The sequence below is a fragment of the Fistularia commersonii genome, chromosome 28, assembly GCF_037954325.1.
Source record: "Fistularia commersonii isolate RoL2024-O1a breed Wild chromosome 28, RoL_Fcom_v1.0, whole genome shotgun sequence".
Lineage (NCBI taxonomy): Eukaryota > Metazoa > Chordata > Actinopteri > Syngnathiformes > Fistulariidae > Fistularia > Fistularia commersonii.
Genome location: NC_141311.1, coordinates 7604071 through 7620579, shown reverse-complemented (window position 1 = coordinate 7620579; position 16509 = coordinate 7604071). Strand labels below are relative to the sequence as shown.

The window sequence follows — 16509 nt, the reverse complement described above, 5'->3', positions numbered from 1 at the left end:
TGCCTGCCGAATCGTCGGGCCGCCAACAGTCCGCATTCGGATGCTGGGCAAACACACAGTCCAGGACTGTCACCATGTTTGTGTGTAACGAGAACTATCTAGTTTCTTTTTTCTTTTCTTTCTTTTGCTTAAAGACAAAGGACCTGAGGCTTCGAGCCAACAAGGACCAGACTAGGTGCATCTCAAAACAAAATCTTGGGGAAAAAAAATGTAAAAACAGTCTATCATTGAACTTCTGGTGGCATGTTTCCCAAAGAGAAGCTGAGGAGGGACCACGGATCAGATTGACATCGCGGCTCCACGCTCACCCAGAGCCCAGACTTCATTACCGATTCTCCAAACTTAAGGCTTCCTACCTGCCCGGCCAAAAGTTTTCAGGTAAAGCGGCGGAGTAGCGATGGTGCAGATTTCTGGATCCTTTTTAAAAACAACAAGCTCCGAAAGCAGCAGAGGCCGTGACGAAGCGCCCTCACAAACCAAACATTCCACAAAATCTGTGTGTGTGTGTGTGTGTGTGTGTGTGCGTTTGCCACCTCCATGCCCAGGGTTTTTACACTTTAGCAGGTTTTATCTGAGTGTTTGTTCAGGGACAAATGAATATGAGATATTTAAAAAAAAAAAAAAAAAAAGATAGAATGTATGTGTGTTTGCTTCCATTGTAGGGGCAGTTCAATCAGGAGAGCTCTCAGTTAGTTTAGACGCCTTCACGATCCGTACTTGATGGTGATGAAACAAGAAAATGTGGAGCGCGGTGTGTCCGAGGACCTTCCGATAGCTGGATGTAAAATGATGGATTGACTAGACCCAGAAGGAGAATGAAGCTGGCGAGACTGACAGCAAGGGCCCTTCTCCGGGAACCCAGCAAAGGTTGGTTTTCTGATCGAACTCTCCCTCAGCTTTGTGTCCAAGCACACCTGAAGCATCCTTCTCCTCACGGGATAGCCAGGTTAGAGTATCACCCCCCTTTCTACATCCCCTGCTGCCATGGCAACTTAAAGGCAGCACATCGGTGAAAAAGGTTTTGACCGCCTACTCACGGAACACGAGCACTCGCCCGACTGTACGCACACCCATTTGTAAATACGTGCAAGATATGCTGAATGTTGAATGCACTGTGTGGGGAAAATTGCTGATCTTGAAATATTGAGTTTTATTTGTCCGGCGCAATCAGATTCCAGACGTGACGTGCGCCGGCTAATCCACCGTCGAGGTTGTCCCCCGCATTTTTGAACGTGAGCCATTCCAGCAATCACAGAATTGTCTTGGGTATTTTGTACATGTGACGATAGCGCCTGGCCGAGCGCCGCGGCCCAGAGACTTTGTGAGCGCCCGCCCTGTAGATGAGATTTAATTGGTCCGGCCTGGGGTCCGACACGGCGACTCCTCCTGGTGAGGCCGGTTAGGTTTGTTTGAGTTTTGCACTATGGCAGATGCACTATGTTATAATTACAATATGTACAGCGCTGGTATCAAATACAATCTGTTTGAAAATTTTGAAGTTTAGTGAAAAGAAAAAAAAAAAAGAGAAGCATCCCACCCCTTATTTTTAGACACTTATCTTTTTTGAAATGAGACAAAAGCAAATGAACTATGGCTTGCAGATGAGATGGAAATAAAACCCTGAAAACATTTAACGTCTCTCCTGTGCTTGCATCGTGGATGGGCTGAAAAGTGCACTTTCCTCAAGTCATTGAAGGTATATTAAAATAACATTCCCCTTTAAGTACCTTTTTTAACTGTGTAGATGTCAAGCTACAGACTTACCGAAATGAACAGGAGCCTGCAAAATATTAAAATACTTTTAATTTTTAGAAATGTAATCTGCAGCAGATAATAACAACAACAGCAACCACCTCCACCCAGGCGGTGGCTGACAAATCCCCCAATGCCTGATGATTCCAAGGGCATCGAGGGCATCTTTAAATAATGAAAAAAATAAAATAATAAAATACAAGCAAAGAGACATTGTCATCGGCAGTAAAACTACAGGACGACGGCCCACAGGAGGAACTCAGTTAAGAGGCCGGTATCGGCCCAGACAGCACGTCCACCTGTGACCACCACTGACATTTCAAGAGTCCTTTAACTCTTCAGCCTGGGGGTTCTTTTGTTTTTCCTCTAAACACTGCTGGGTCTGTACGTCCTTTGGTAGGTTGTTGTGAGATGAGGAACGGAGCCGGGCGAGGAAGAGTTTGTTCTCTGGAGGAGCCGAAGAACGAGGCATCAATCCACCGTCTCCCCGGTGTCCCACTTGGTTTTGGGCTCCTGCCACCACTCGGCCAGGAAGGACTCCTCGTAGTCTCCCATCCCCTCGAACTCGGCGTCCGGGTGCTCTGAGCGGGACGCTGCCGCCGCCTCGGCCTCCGGGCTGACCTCATCCTGGAGACGACACAGTGGTTTAGCCGACGGGCTGGCTCGCCTCGTTCGGCGTTTCTATTTCTCGCCGCTTCAGCTTCTTGTACTCCAGCTTGAATCCCCCCACCCTCCCCCTCACCTTCGCTTTTTTGGATGTGGGACGGCCTCAGTGGCCAACACCACCAAGATACATACCACACACTGCTGGTGGACCCCCCCTACACACACACACACACATCCAGAATACACATCCGCACTGACTTTTTTGCTCCACTTTTGCTCCTTTTTCATGCTTTCAGGGTTTTTTTTTTTATTCCAAAGCAGACACTCTTCGCTATACTAGCATTTAGCTTGACTAAACTTTCTGATCTGGTGGGGACGCGTGGGGGCCGGGTGGAGTCGGGGGCTCGATCTCTAACAACCTCAGAAAATATAATGGCCTATATACAATTTTTTGGAATTTAGCTAAATTAGACTTCTAATTGTCCAGGATTTAACGTCTGTATTTGTGCGCCTTTGTGAGGTCAAGGTGAAATATTCTCATGGCAGACACTATTTCAGCCAACTCTCCTCTTGCTTCAAGCTTTGCCCTCCAGAGCAGGACCGCCATCGTGACGACTCCAGAATAATTCGAAATGGGGGAAAGGAGTGCGTGAGCAGCCATGGCTCAGCTGGTAGAGCAGGCTGGCAGTTTGATTCCCGGTTCCCCCCGCCAGCAGTGTGTGAACAGGTGAGTGCTCTCTAGTATAAAACACTTTGAAACTGCAAGGTGTGAAAGGGTTACATAAGTACAGACCTTTTACCACCATTCTAAACTAGTTACTAAGAAACGAAACCGAACTTGCTCAATCTGGGTCATAGGATAGGTAACAATACGAGCCAACTCTCAGTATGTCACTGTTAAGACTTCCATAATTGTGTGATTATTGCTATAATGTATATTTAAAAATTGCAATAATTATGAGAATGATTTTAACCTCATTCATCTATTTAAGACTTTAATTTGTCTTATGTCTCTTTTGGAAATGACAATACAAGTGGAGAGAGGAGTACCAGAAGTACCAGAAGAATACTACTTCATAAGTCAACAAAATCATACAAGAATCGGCGAGTGAACCTCATCGCCTTCTATTTATCCACTGAAAACAAAAATCTAAGAGCGTTCATTCATAACTTTGACCTTTTAAATGCAAAGTATTTTATTACAAAGTTATGTTTTGAATAAGGTTATAAAATCCCAAAAAACACTTCCTGAATTTTTTTTTTGGTCTGCTGGCTTCGACTCGGTTTCCGTCGTTCTTCCCATCAGACAGACTGAAAAGACATTTGCAGAAAGTGTCCTCTGGCACAGCGCTGTTCCAGAAGTATCCAAGTATTTGCAGTTTATTTTACATACCTAGTTTTCTAATGTCCCACCATGTTCGTACCTGTTGCTGTATTCGAGCAGTATTAATCATTCATACATTTTAATAATTTATACATTCTATACCACATATTCTGCACATCCCAGATGTCACTGTGCGAGAGGTGGGGTTCACCCCGGGCCAACCGCCTGTCAATCACAGGGCCACATAAAGAGACATGCAATCACTTATTTGCGCATTCACACGCCATATAGAGGCATACAAAACTTCACATCTAAGGTCATCAGATGGACCTTCTGCATATTTTTGAACTGGAGGAGGAAACTGTAGAACCAGGGACCTTCTTGCTGCGAGGCGGAAGTGCTAACCACTGCGCCGCCATGCCGCCCTGGTTAGATATGACAAAAGTGAAAAGGACCTACCTCGTCATCTGTCTGGAGGTAGTTCAGCGCAAACTCCAGCATCTCTCTCTGCTTGGTCGTCTGGTTGAAATACCTCATGGCCTCCTGAAAGAGGGAACGTGGCAGCGGCTCGTCACAGGCCAGAGACACACTTCTCGCGTTTTTTTTTTTTTTTTTACAGCAACAGGGTGCCGAGCAACAAAGTCTTCTTATTTAGCGGCTCTCAGTAAGGAAGCCTTCAAATAAACAGGCTTCAGTAGTTAAAGAGGGTTTTACGGGCCTTCACACAGACCTCTGGCTGGGGGAGATGGGGAAATTGGGAGGGGGGGGCGCATCATCTTAAACTGTGTAATTACCATCCGGAGATGGCGGTAAAGTTGGCGCCGCGGCCACTTAGCGCTATAAATCCCGCGCTATCTGCATGTATCACTCCATCGCTACGTTGATTTCCTGGCCGTCGGGCCGAGAGTCACTCACGGGCCGGGGCTGGAAGGAGAGCTCCGTGAGTCCCCACTGCTCCTGGTAGAAGCGGTAGTAATCCACGTTTTGCAGCATCACCTGGTCCTTGGGGTCGAACAGCAGATAGCTGGCCGCACATGGCGCCGCGCTCTTAGCGTCATTCACTGCAAGGGAACGGGTATTACATTCATGGTTTTGTTCAGGAGTTCGGAGACAGAGAGGTCGCTGCCGTGCTTACGTTTGTAATAAGAGAACTGGAGGTAGTGGTACATAGTTGCGACGAACTTTTCTACGAAGAACCCCCCGACACTGGGCGTTAGGTGCTCCTCGCATTTCACCTTGCACTTCAGCACGTCTGTGTAGAGGTCTGAGGACAAGGGAGAACATTTTTTACTCCCTCCCTGATTTCTGCTTTCTATCTTGTGTGCTGCAGCGACGAACCTCCGCTCACCTGCCAGGGTCGGGTAGAAATCTTTGTATTCCAGGATCTCGTAGGAGCCCTCGCAGCCCGCCAGGCACAGCTCGTAGATGTCCAAGTACAGCGTGATGGCCTGCTCCATGTTCCTCGCGCTGCCGCTGAAGTCTCCGTTATTGTAGAGTACTACGCTCTTCAGGAACACACTCTGGCGCGACAAGGGGGACGCGGTCAGACGGCGGGTGGGCGGTCGGGGGGCGAGGACACGCTGGCCTACAAACCTCGTAAGGCTGCTCCTCATGGTCGATCAGATACTCCTCCACGTCAAACAGGGTTTTGTAGTAGTTCATGTTCTTGTTCAGGTAGCTGTCCTTGGGGTTCTTCTTCAGGAAGGTGTGGGCCGCCGCCACCGCCTTCTCCAGATTGTTGAGCTGTGGAGACACACGTCACTATGTCACTGCTGCCGGCGTCCGCTTCACTGACTTTTGATAAATACACTTTTTTTTAAAGCCGATGTCCCTCATTTCGGGAGGTTGCAGGTTCAATCCCCGATTGTTGCCCACCCTTCTTGGGCAAGAAACTAAACCACCCCAATTGCTCCCAAAGGCCTGGCTAGCGCTTTGCATGGCGGCTCTGCGGCCAACGGTGCGTGGATGGGTGAATGTGAACCAGTGCTTTGGAATCGCCACAAGGTGATTAAAAGCGTTATATCAGAGGATAGATAAATAATAAAATTAAATGGTTTCAGTGTTTGTGCATTAGTCATTAGATACTTCGATGAAAAGCCAGTGGCTGAGCTCTGATGTTGTTTTTGCAGGCAGTGCCATTCATTCATTCATTCATTCATTCAACTCCTACTGACATTGTCAAGGAGAAAGCCTGCCCTCTCATTTGATTTCTCTTCGTCTTCACATCCTGCATCTCACTCAGACACTCACACTCACACACACACATACACACACACACACACACAGTGCAGTTGCTTTAGAACTGATTGTCTGACTGAAACACAGTTGTTCTGAACTGGACCAAAGTATAAGTAAGTGTGTGTGTGTGTGTGTGTGTGTGTGTGTGTGTGTGTGTGTGTGTGTGTGTGTGTGTGTGCGTGTGTGTTTCTTTTTGTGTAGAAAAGATCTATAATCAGATCAATAGTCTTTTGTTTAGGGAAGCGCCTCCACCTGGTGCCACATCAGCCAGACAGGAGAGTGAGGGGATTGTTGCAGGAAGAGGTGGGAGGAGGACACACACACACACACACACACACACACACACACACACACACACACACACACACACACACACACACACACACACACACACTGCAAGAGACGTGGCACACACTCAAGAGCCCGGCAGCATAGAAGCCGTGTGTGTGTGTGTGTCTGTGTGTTCCGTAAAGTCATTATGACGTCACTGCGCGCTGTTACGACGGTTCCGTTAACGGTGACTCTGAGCTGGGTGTTTAGCCCCCCCGCCCCCTCCATGATCTATCCCGGCCCACGGAGGGCCCCCGCCGGTCCCGGGCCCCTCGCCGGGCCCCCTCACCTGGAAGTAGGCGTACTGAATGTACCGGTACGGCGTCCGCTTCTCGAACGTCTCCAGCAGCTCCGGCTTCGGGTGCGCCATCCGGAACACCGGAAAGCCCGCCTTGCACTTCTTGAGGCAGGCGGCCCGCAGCAAGATGTGGCGCACGACGCGGAGGCTGCCGTCGGCGGGTGGCGCGTCGCCGTCCCGGCCCGCCGAGCTGCAGTTGCGGCCGCAGAAAGCCTCGCTGTCCCGCAGCAAGCGGTGGAGCCGCAGGCTGAGCTCCAGGTAACGGACGCTCTCCGCCCAGTTCTGCGCCCCGTACAGCTCCAGCGCGTAGCCGTACGCCGACTCCAGCGGCATGATGTCCTTCTCCGGGAAGCTCCTGAAGCTGTACTTCTCGTACTGGGCCCGGGTCCGGGCCGGGCCCGCCAGGAGGAAGAGGAGGGCGGCCAGGAGAAGCGGGAAGGGCTGCGGCGGCAGCATGGTGGGCTTCGGGCTGAACTTTCTCCCCGCTTGAGGATGAAGAAGAGGGGGGAAAGTTTCAGCTGTCCGCCTGCAGGGAGGCTGCGGAAAGTTCGTGAGAGGATTACGACGACATCCGGTTAGGACTTTCAAAGTAAAGTCCCGGGGTCGGTGGTGAACGCAAATTAAGGCAATAAGTGAAAAAAAAACTCATGATCCACAATTTTCCTCGAACACTCTTGTTTCAAAGTACTGTACATATGGCAATAAACTACTTCTACTTCTTTGAAACACCACTGAACGAAAATTTGTACTTTATATTTCCATGTCAGTACTTTTAAACTAATACTTGGGGGAAATTTTATAATCAATATATTAGGAGATGTCACCGTTTTCTTCTGTGGTTCCGTCAAAACAGAAATGATTGAAAATAAATCCCTCACTTTAACTTTTCAAGAGCCTGATAGAATACCGTAGACAATTACTTTGGAGAAAGAATACTATACTTCCGGTACATGTTTCTAAATCTGGAGAGCTTGACAGAGTCGTGAAAAATTGCCTTCGGACCATGAGAAGGTAGATTGTAACCAGAACCAAACCTGGCAGAGATTAACGGTAAAAAAGTCACAGCAATTCATCAAAAGTCAAAGTAAAGTATTGAGAAAAGAAGTTGTAACTTGTATGATAAAGTTGTTTCTGTGTGATATTCATCGATTCCCCGCCAAAGTATGAGACAAAACTGTTTTTATTTAATAGGTTTACGAGCAGCACCGAGATGTATGTTATCAATGTAGTAGTGCAAGAATGCGTGGACAGAAAGCAAAGAAATAGTAGATTAAATAACTAACATTGTTACTATGACACTTCCACAGCGCAACGCCGAGGGAAACGTTTTGGAGAAAGAGGACGCCCCGTGTTTCCCTGTTCATCTCCTACGTGAGTAAAGTCAGGAGGGCAGTCCTCTGAGCCAAGCATTACACGTTTGCAGAATTCCATTTAAAAAGTGGGCGGGGGCCCCGGGGCCTCTCCCACCCTGCTGCTCGCCTCTGGAGGCCGAGACCCGCTGGAAGGTTCAAGTCAGACAAAGGGAGACGCAACAAAGACGGAAGTTTAGTTGATTTAATACAAAGTAAAACCACGCCGAAAAATAATAGTGGTACGCAGGGTGTCAAACTCACTTTGGTCCGGGGGCCACAACCGGCCTAATTTGATGTCAAGGGGGGCGGACCAGTAAAATCATAGCGTAATTACCTAGAAGTAACACTAAATCCAAAATGTTCCTTTGTTTCTGTGTAAAGGAGAACAGGGAATTATAAAAAAAACTTTTTATATGTAATGAACTGTTCCTTTAAGAAATACCCGACGAACAACCTGAGATTCATGAAGAAAAGTAGGTGCAATTTCAACAACACTATGCCTCAGTTCTGTCTTCTCAGTTCTCCGTGCATTTTGTTGAATTTGATCTGATTTGCTTTCAGGCAGGGGGCCACAAAATATTGTCCAAAATATTGTGGTTAATGTTGTTGCTTGTTTTCTGTGTGACTTTGGGGTTGCTGGGAATTTTGTGGGTGCAGTTTGGGGTTCAATGAATTCTGTTTTTTTGTTTTTTTTTTTGTTTTTCACCTGGAATTGAGCGGGAACATTTAGTTGTATTGTAGGCTTGTGTGACGTGGCTCTGGCCAACAACAGCTATTGCTCAAAAAAAACAGACGTTTTACCGTCACCCGGGTGTTTCCCTGACTAAAACGCTACAATACAAATGCACTGATATCAGCAATACGAGTTATCTCAGGTTTATATACTGTCCTGACTTCTGTTAAGAATTTTGTAGCAACTCAGCCTCCAAATGTACGACATTGAAAACAGGGATGCATTATTCCACAGTGTAAGTGACAAACCTGTGGAAATCCTGACCAGGTGAATTTGGGCCACATCGGGCCCTGAAACCTGAGCGCTGAGAGACAGATACCAAATTTATCCTTTGTTTAGAGCAACATAATGGGAATGAAAAAGTCCAGCTTGGAACCCCAGTCATTTCCAATCAGAATCAGAAATGCTTCCTTGATCTCAGAGGAAACTATGTCTTCCTGGATGCTCCATATCGAAAGAAATCAAAATTACAAAAATAAGATGAAATGAACAGAAACAAATCAATAAGAATAAGAATAAGAATATGAATAAGAATAAGAACAACTTTATTTTTCCCAAAGGAAATTGTTACATGACACTTGAGTCTTGAGTCCAGTCTACTTGAGTCCACTTGAGTCCAGAATTACAAGAAAAACATAACAATAATAAATAATAGTAGAAAAGTGTTTAAACAGTAAAAAAAAAAAAAAAGTTAAAAAAAAATATAAGATGAGATGTGTCAGGCTTTGAGATAAACAGGTTACCAGGGCCAAATACAGCCAGATGGATAGTGGGATGACATGTTATGATCTTATTGATACCCATAGAAGTAAATAATGAAACCATAACACAAATCAAGACAAGCACAACAATAAAACAAATACAGTCAAATTTACTTTTATTTATTAAGCACATTTAAAAACAAACCTGACAACAGTATTGTACAGTGATGTCAAAATACACTTTATAAGAATCCCAGTCATTAAAAAAGGCTCTAGAAAAGAAACACCTAAGTAAAATCTAAACACTTTTTAAAACCAGAAAAAAAAGATGAGGTTTTAAGACAGACTTAAAAAACAGTAAGAGAGAATGCCTATTAATTTGCATAGTGGCTGCTTATTATGAGAAACACAGTTTAAAACACTGACAGAATTATCAGCTAATCCAGCTCGCGAAGGTCCTGCTTTCAATAAAAAATACGTTTTAACGGGTAACTTGACCACCTGATCCCGCCAGATGCTTTTATTTTGAAAAGTAACCGGAAACACTCCGCCAGCTCTCCACAGGTATTGACCAATCATGGCGAGTGAGTGAATCGGCTCCGGTGCTTCATCCGCCCCGTCTCTCCGGCGGCGCCTTGGAACACCCGGGCTTCGCGACGCTGGTCCCCCGCGCCTCTCCACGATGCTCCCGGTGTTCCTCCTCCTCCACGTCGCCGCCGTGGGCTGCAGTCTCGGGTCGCTGACGGACGTCGTCGTGGACCGGTACGACCTACCGAAGCGTTGCCCCCGGGAGGTCGAGAACGAAGACTTCATCCGTTATCACTTCAACGGTACCTTCCACACTGACGGGAAGACTTTCGACTCCAGGTTAAGTGGAATTATTACATTTTATTTTATTTTAATTCAATTCGGATTCGGACAACAGCGGTGGCCGGAACCAAACACAGCGCGGCACCCGGAAATGTTAGCATGGATTGGTTCTGTCGTTATCCGCTTTCATGTTCGCTTTGTTTTTTATTTGTTTACTAGCACAGAATAAGTAACAGTAAAGCAAATGCAAATTTTTTGTATACATAGATTTTTTACATTTTTTTGGCTAGAATTATGGCCACAGTAATCAGCTGACATAATAAGCCCAGATTTTTCGCTCGTTTTTCTCGTCTTCTCATGTGTTGTTTCGAGATATTACAAGAAAAGTAAATAATAAAACCGTAAAATATAATGCAAGTGCAACCGCATTAAATGTTTTTGTTTTGTTTAATTCATAGAATATAATAATGAAATACCGGTAGTTTATGACACAGATCTGGATGCAACATGTGACGCTCCCTCCAGTCACACAGTGTTCTTGGCAACATGTGTTTATTTTCATGAAGTTTTCACAGCGGGAGTTGAAGTGGAGGCTCTGCGCTGCTGACTGGTGGAAAACAGTCTGAATTTTTACCAGATATACTTTATATCGATAAAAAAAAAAAAGAAATCCATGCAAAAGATCAACACTTTTCATTTTTGCAAAATTATTTTCTTTGTATCTTTGTTTCTGCAATTTTGTTTGAGTCTCAGTTGTATATGTGACTTCTCTATCATCTAAGTAGAATCCAGAGGATGAGGTTGATGTTTCGTAGACTATTTGTTATTTTGATTACTCAGTCGATACTCGTTGTGTATGAAATTAAAGTATAGTCTAAAGAATCTGCTCAGAGCACCAGGACATGAACTCATTGTGCAGTAACTGACAGTATTAATATTCATTGTTGTGTTGATCTTGGGGATTAAAAGTTTTGATGTTCAGTTTTGATCAACTGGTGTCAAAGTACATTCAGCTGAATATCTGATTGGAAATAATATGATAAAGGGATCATGTAGGCTATATAGTTAATGTTCATCAGTTTTTCAAAGTTTTCCAAAACATGCTGATTTTGTTGTTTCCTATCCTCGGAGCACCACGTTAACTATTCCTCTCTTCTGCCGTCCGCAGTCACAATCGGAGCAAAGTGTACGTCAGCCAGGTCGGCCTGGGGAGGCTCATCGCGGGCATGGACCGCGGCCTCCAGGGGATGTGTGTCAATGAGCGGCGGCGGATCACAGTCCCGCCTCACCTGGCGTATGGAAGTGTCGGAACAGGTACGGATAACCTGATGGTAGCAGCTGCCTTCCTGTGACAATACATCATGTTGTGTTGTTGTTTTTTTTATGCTGTTTATCTGACAGGAGGTATTATTCCTCCGGATGCTGTGCTGGTATACGATGTGCTCCTGCTGGACATCTGGAACGCCAAAGATGAAGTCCAGATCCGCATTCTCAGCAAACCTGAGCAATGCAGTCGCACCACCACCTCATCAGATTATGTCCGCTACCACTACAACGGCACCCTGCTCACTGGGGAAGCCTTTGACTCCAGGTGAGGTAGCGTCACACGGACTGCCGCCTCCTCCCGATAATCGAGGAGAGTTTCTTTTCAATAACCGTGCACTGTGTCTGGTTTAGCTATTCCCGGAACACAACCTACGACACCTACCTGGGCCAAGGCGACCTCATCAAGGGCATGGACGAGGGTCTTCTCGGCATGTGCGTCGGAGAGAGGCGGGTCATCATTGTCCCGCCATTCCTGGCGTACGGAGAGACCGGGCACGGTACTGACCTCATCTCCTTCTTTTATGAACCGCAAAAGGATAATTTATTCCGGAATTTGTTTCCTCATGGCTCGGCACTCTGATTGGCCAGAGAGGCCGTCAACCTGGGATGGAAACCTCGCATCACAAGTGACATCATCTGGTGTTTTCTTAAGTTATAATTAAGTGAAACATTATAAACATTATAAAACATTATATGTAGATCCCTGTTGTCTTGCAGGAATGCTGAGTATAGTTCCCAGCTTGTTAAAAACACCCGGCCGGTCGCCCAGTTCCAGTTATCCCAGTCATCCATTGTTAACCTCCAGGTTTATTTGCATTTAGCCATTCAATCAGCTGTCAATCAGTGGAGTCAAGGGCAGGACTGTGGTTTTCTGTAAACAACCGCACAGCCGTGTTATGAATTTTGCCATCTGTGGGAGTCTTGGCGGAGCAGCAGCGGTCGTTTCAAATCTGTGAACACCATTTCTAGAAAAGTGTTTTTTTTTTTTCATAAAATAAAAAATACTTCTGGCCAACAGACATCGTTGACTCAGCTGCCAATCAAAATGTCCCTGTCAGCCTCCACCTCCAACAAGAACTTTCCACTCCTGGCCATCTGCGCTCCAAAACCAAGTTACTTGCAAAATTACCTGATTAATGATTATGGTACTAAAAGGGCGTACTATTCGGCAGGAAGTTGTCCTAAATATTTGAAGAAATAGGTCTATTTGATAGATTCTCGTCAAAAATGTGACAGTTTTGTTGCTGTATCATTAAATCATCTGTCATATGATTATCCTGCCGCCAACAAGTCGAACATGAACACTTCTAGATATGAAACACCTTACTAAGTATCAGTAAATGACATTAGCAACTGAAGACTCGGGATAAAGCCAGAAATGTCTGTCTCTACTTTCCACCTGTCCACTTCTTTAAAGCCTAAATCAAATTTAAGAAAACAAGAATTAAAAGAAAAAGAAAAATTTGCATTGCTTCCCCTTGTTCTAATGCTTTTCACAAACAGTGTCTTGTGTTTATTCTTCTTGTCGCTCGTGTTGTCTTGAATTAAGTCAACTAAGCAAAACCCTTCTGGGTTTAAACGTCTCAATGTGTGTTTCCGGTGACAAGATTCTAAAACGAGAACGAGGTAGAAAATATCCAGTGTGATGACCTCGGGATGAAAAGACCAGATTTTGTTTTCTTCCATTTTTTTTTCTGAAGAGTTTGTTTCCTGCAATTTAATCCAAATTATAAGGCAGAAAATTTGTAGTTCGATGGCGTATAGCAGCGACTCAGCGTGTACGACAGTTGAGTAAGTACGACGCAGGGTTATATATAGAGCACATTTCATACATGAAGTCTGTAATTGTTTTATACTTTGCTCGCCCAGGTACACGAGTCCCCCCCCAGGCCTCACTGGTATTTGAGGTTCTTCTGGTTGACTTCTTCAACCCCAAGGATGACCTGGTAGTCGAGGTGAAGGAGGTACCAAAGGACTGTGCCCGCAAGACAGCGGCTGGAGATTACATCCGCTACCACTACAATGGCACCTTCCAGGACGGCACCGTCTTCGACTCTAGGTGAACCCTGTTACATTTGACCCCCTCCCGCCACTGCGAGTTTGATTCTGACTTCCTCCTTTCGACAGCTACCAGCGAAACAGCACCTATAACACTTACATCGGCACAGGATATGTGATAAAAGGAATGGACCGAGCCCTGCGGGGGCTGTGCATGGGGGAGAAGAGGAGGGTTATCGTCCCGCCTCACCTGGCGTACGGTGAAGATGGAGTCGGTGAGTGCGGCATTCAAGACAAACCATGATGACCGACGTTGTGTTTGTGACGCTCTTGCTTTGAATTTCCCGCCATCCCGCTGCAGAGAACCTCATCCCCGGTTCAGCCGTGCTGGTCTTCGACATCCATGTGATCGACTTCCACAACCCCGAGGACCCGGTGGAGATAACCGTGACCCACAAGCCTCGGGAATGCAACGGCATCAGCGAAGCTGACGATTTCATTCAGTATCGTTACAACTGCTCCCTGATGGATGGCACCCTGCTGTACTCCTCGTGAGCTTCCTCTGCTGTTCAATCTGCTGCACTGCAACCTCCTCCTGCTTCCTGCATGTAATCATCCTCTGGCTCCCTTACTGACAGATTTCAGTAGGCATGAACTGGAGAAATCGTAACTATCTATAATCACATACATAGTCCTGAGATTTTTAGGTACTTGACGCCAACAGTGTTTTACTGCCTCCTTTAATTCTGAAATATGGTTGCCTTCGCTAGGGAACAGCTCCATTCGCCTTCTGTGACGACCCTCGGCACCAGCCAGGTGATCCCGGGTCTGGAGAAAGGTTTGAGTGGCATGTGTCTGGGCGAGAAGAGACAGGTGGTGGTCCCCCCCCACTGGGGTCACGGAGAAAATGGAGGCAAGTTGTTGAAACTCCCCGACAACCACGATGCACGGTCTTTACAAATGGCTTTATTTAACGTTTTTTCCTCCCTTGCGTGTGTGTGTCCAGCCGGCAGCGTTCCCAGGAGCGCAGTGCTCTTCTTCGAGCTGGAGCTGGTGGAGCTGCAGAAGGGCCTTCCCAAGGGCTACATGTTTGTGTGGGTGGGCGATGGCCCCGACCACCTCTTTCCTGCTATGGACCTCAATGGTGACAAAGAGGTCCCCCTGGAGGAGGTGAGCAGACACACTCCCATGAGAATGTGATTTGTTTGTTCATTCATTTATTCATTCATTCATTCATTCATTATCTATACCACTTATCCTGCACTCAGGGTCCTGTGGTGGTCCCGGTAGATCGCAGGGCCACATATAGAGACAAACAACCATTCACCCTCTCATCCACACATCATATAGACAGATACTCTCTCAAATTGCCTATTCACATCTGGGCAATTCAGGTTTTCCAATGAACCTGCTGCATGTTTTTGGACTGTAGGTGGAAACCTGAGAACATGGAGGAAACCCATGCAGACAATGAGAGAAAATGCTCACAGAATGGCCCTGTTAGAATTTAACTAGGGACCTTCTTGCCATGAGGCGGAAGCACTTACCGCTGCGGAACAGAAAATTCTACAGCCCGTAGACTGAAAATCAGTTTCCTGCCTCTCTCCAGAGATCCCCCTTGAAAGACATCTGATTTGTCATTTTTGCTCTCCGGGTTTTGACAGGCAGAGTAAATGTTGCTGGGAAGAACTTTAATTCCCTCAAATGGCTTTGACATGTGCCCACGGCACTGGACCCCCTCTACGCTGTGTGGGTGTCGCTGACAAGTTCATGGGTGGGTCAGTGAAGCAGCCATCATTCTGTTGAGTGGCCGGGCAGTGAACTCAGCAGGGAGAACTAAATGCACTCTCTGTTAAGTAGTTTCGGTTTGTTTTGTGTTTCATGTCTTGTCTTGTCTGCAGTTGGGACTTTTGTCACTTTGTCACTCGCTTTATTTTTCTTTTTGCCACATGTGACAAAGGATCTTCACCAAAACAGAAGCCGCAGTAATCTGTGTGGATGGAGGGGGGTTGCTCCCACTGAAAGTTCAGATTTTAGCTGCTGTTCCAGTGTCACTGTGCCAGCTATGCATGAAAAGAGAAGCTCTGCTCATCTTCATCAGCGTTGTCATCATGTTCTTTCATGCCCAGAAAGGTCACGTGTATCACTTTTTTTTTTCCCACAGTTTGCAGCCTTCATCATGCTCCAAGTGAAAGAGGGAAAAGGACGCCTGCGACCTGGCGTGGAAACGCACAGCATTATCAAGAACATGTTCGATAACCAGGACTGGAACAAGGACGGCAAAATCACAGAGGCAGAACTCGACGCCGACACAGACAGGGAGCCTGAACCGGCAAGCCGGGACGAGTTATAGAGGGCACAGATTTCCATAAAGAGTTTCATATTTTGCAGTTACTGCGGTTGTCTTTCTGAAGTGTCTGAGACATTGAAATGGTGCTGAGTCTCATCCAGAGGGTGGATCCCTGTCACACGCATCAGTGCCACGACCGAAGGACACTCAAGTACACATCATTCATAAGAAGGGTGTGTGGAAATGTGACAGAAGTGTGTCCTGTCAAACCAGTTACCTTGAACTACCTTGGATGGAACTTGGGCAGGGATCTGTCTGTTGCCCATATTCTTCTCTGCGTAAGCTCCTTCCATTTCTTAAAAGAAAGAAAAACCACTAATAATACAGTAAGTTTTTACAACAAAGATTATTTGCAGTGGTGAAAAAAAAACATTACAAGGCATTCTGGAAGGGTCCGCAGGCCCTGCTGCTCCAGAGCCAGAGGATAGATTTAATTTTCTTCTGTACGATGGCCATGGAAAGCTTTATCTTATTTGTGAAAATAAACTTTTTTTTTTAAATAAATTCAAGACAACTTCATTTCATCTAAGCGCTCCTCTTCAGACAGGAGAAAATTGTCCCCACATGCGGACGTGTCTGAACATATGCAGAGGTGACGCCTGCGGGCAGAGGCAGGGATGGAGGTTGAGAGGCACATTCACTCTCCCAAACACATGGCACACAACCCATGGAGTGTAAAAATTCGAAATTT

At 46.2% G+C, this 16509-nt stretch overlaps 2 protein-coding genes across 4 annotated transcripts; one reads left to right on the top strand and one right to left on the bottom strand.

Moving 5' to 3' along the window:
- Positions 1 to 1794: 1794 nt before the first annotated feature.
- On the bottom strand, positions 1795 to 7242 carry p3h4 (prolyl 3-hydroxylase family member 4 (inactive)). Of its 3 annotated transcripts, none has more exons than XM_086175947.1 (7): positions 6540 to 7242; positions 5276 to 5425; positions 5031 to 5202; positions 4818 to 4946; positions 4598 to 4743; positions 4142 to 4225; positions 1795 to 2379 (listed from the first exon to the last, which is right to left on the bottom strand). In XM_086175947.1, exons 1-7 carry the CDS (start codon positions 7002 to 7004, stop codon positions 2224 to 2226), a joined length of 1302 nt encoding a protein of 433 aa, XP_086032073.1. In that variant the 5' UTR covers positions 7005 to 7242; the 3' UTR covers positions 1795 to 2223. The 3 variants fall into 3 exon arrangements, 2 of the variants coding, with proteins under 2 accessions (XP_086032073.1, XP_086032072.1); XR_015108954.1 differs by having other exon boundaries at positions 2336 to 2379; positions 4477 to 4743; XM_086175946.1 differs by having other exon boundaries at positions 4818 to 5202.
- A 2646-nt stretch (positions 7243 to 9888) lies between these two features.
- On the top strand, positions 9889 to 16322 carry LOC147217404 (peptidyl-prolyl cis-trans isomerase FKBP10-like). Its single transcript, XM_086175939.1, has 10 exons — positions 9889 to 10201; positions 11313 to 11458; positions 11546 to 11735; positions 11822 to 11967; positions 13340 to 13529; positions 13598 to 13743; positions 13830 to 14019; positions 14239 to 14381; positions 14475 to 14638; positions 15633 to 16322. The coding sequence occupies exons 1-10, from the start codon at positions 10017 to 10019 to the stop codon at positions 15819 to 15821; spliced, it is 1689 nt and encodes a 562-aa protein (XP_086032065.1). The 5' UTR covers positions 9889 to 10016; the 3' UTR covers positions 15822 to 16322.
- The last annotated feature ends 187 nt before the right edge of the window (positions 16323 to 16509 follow it).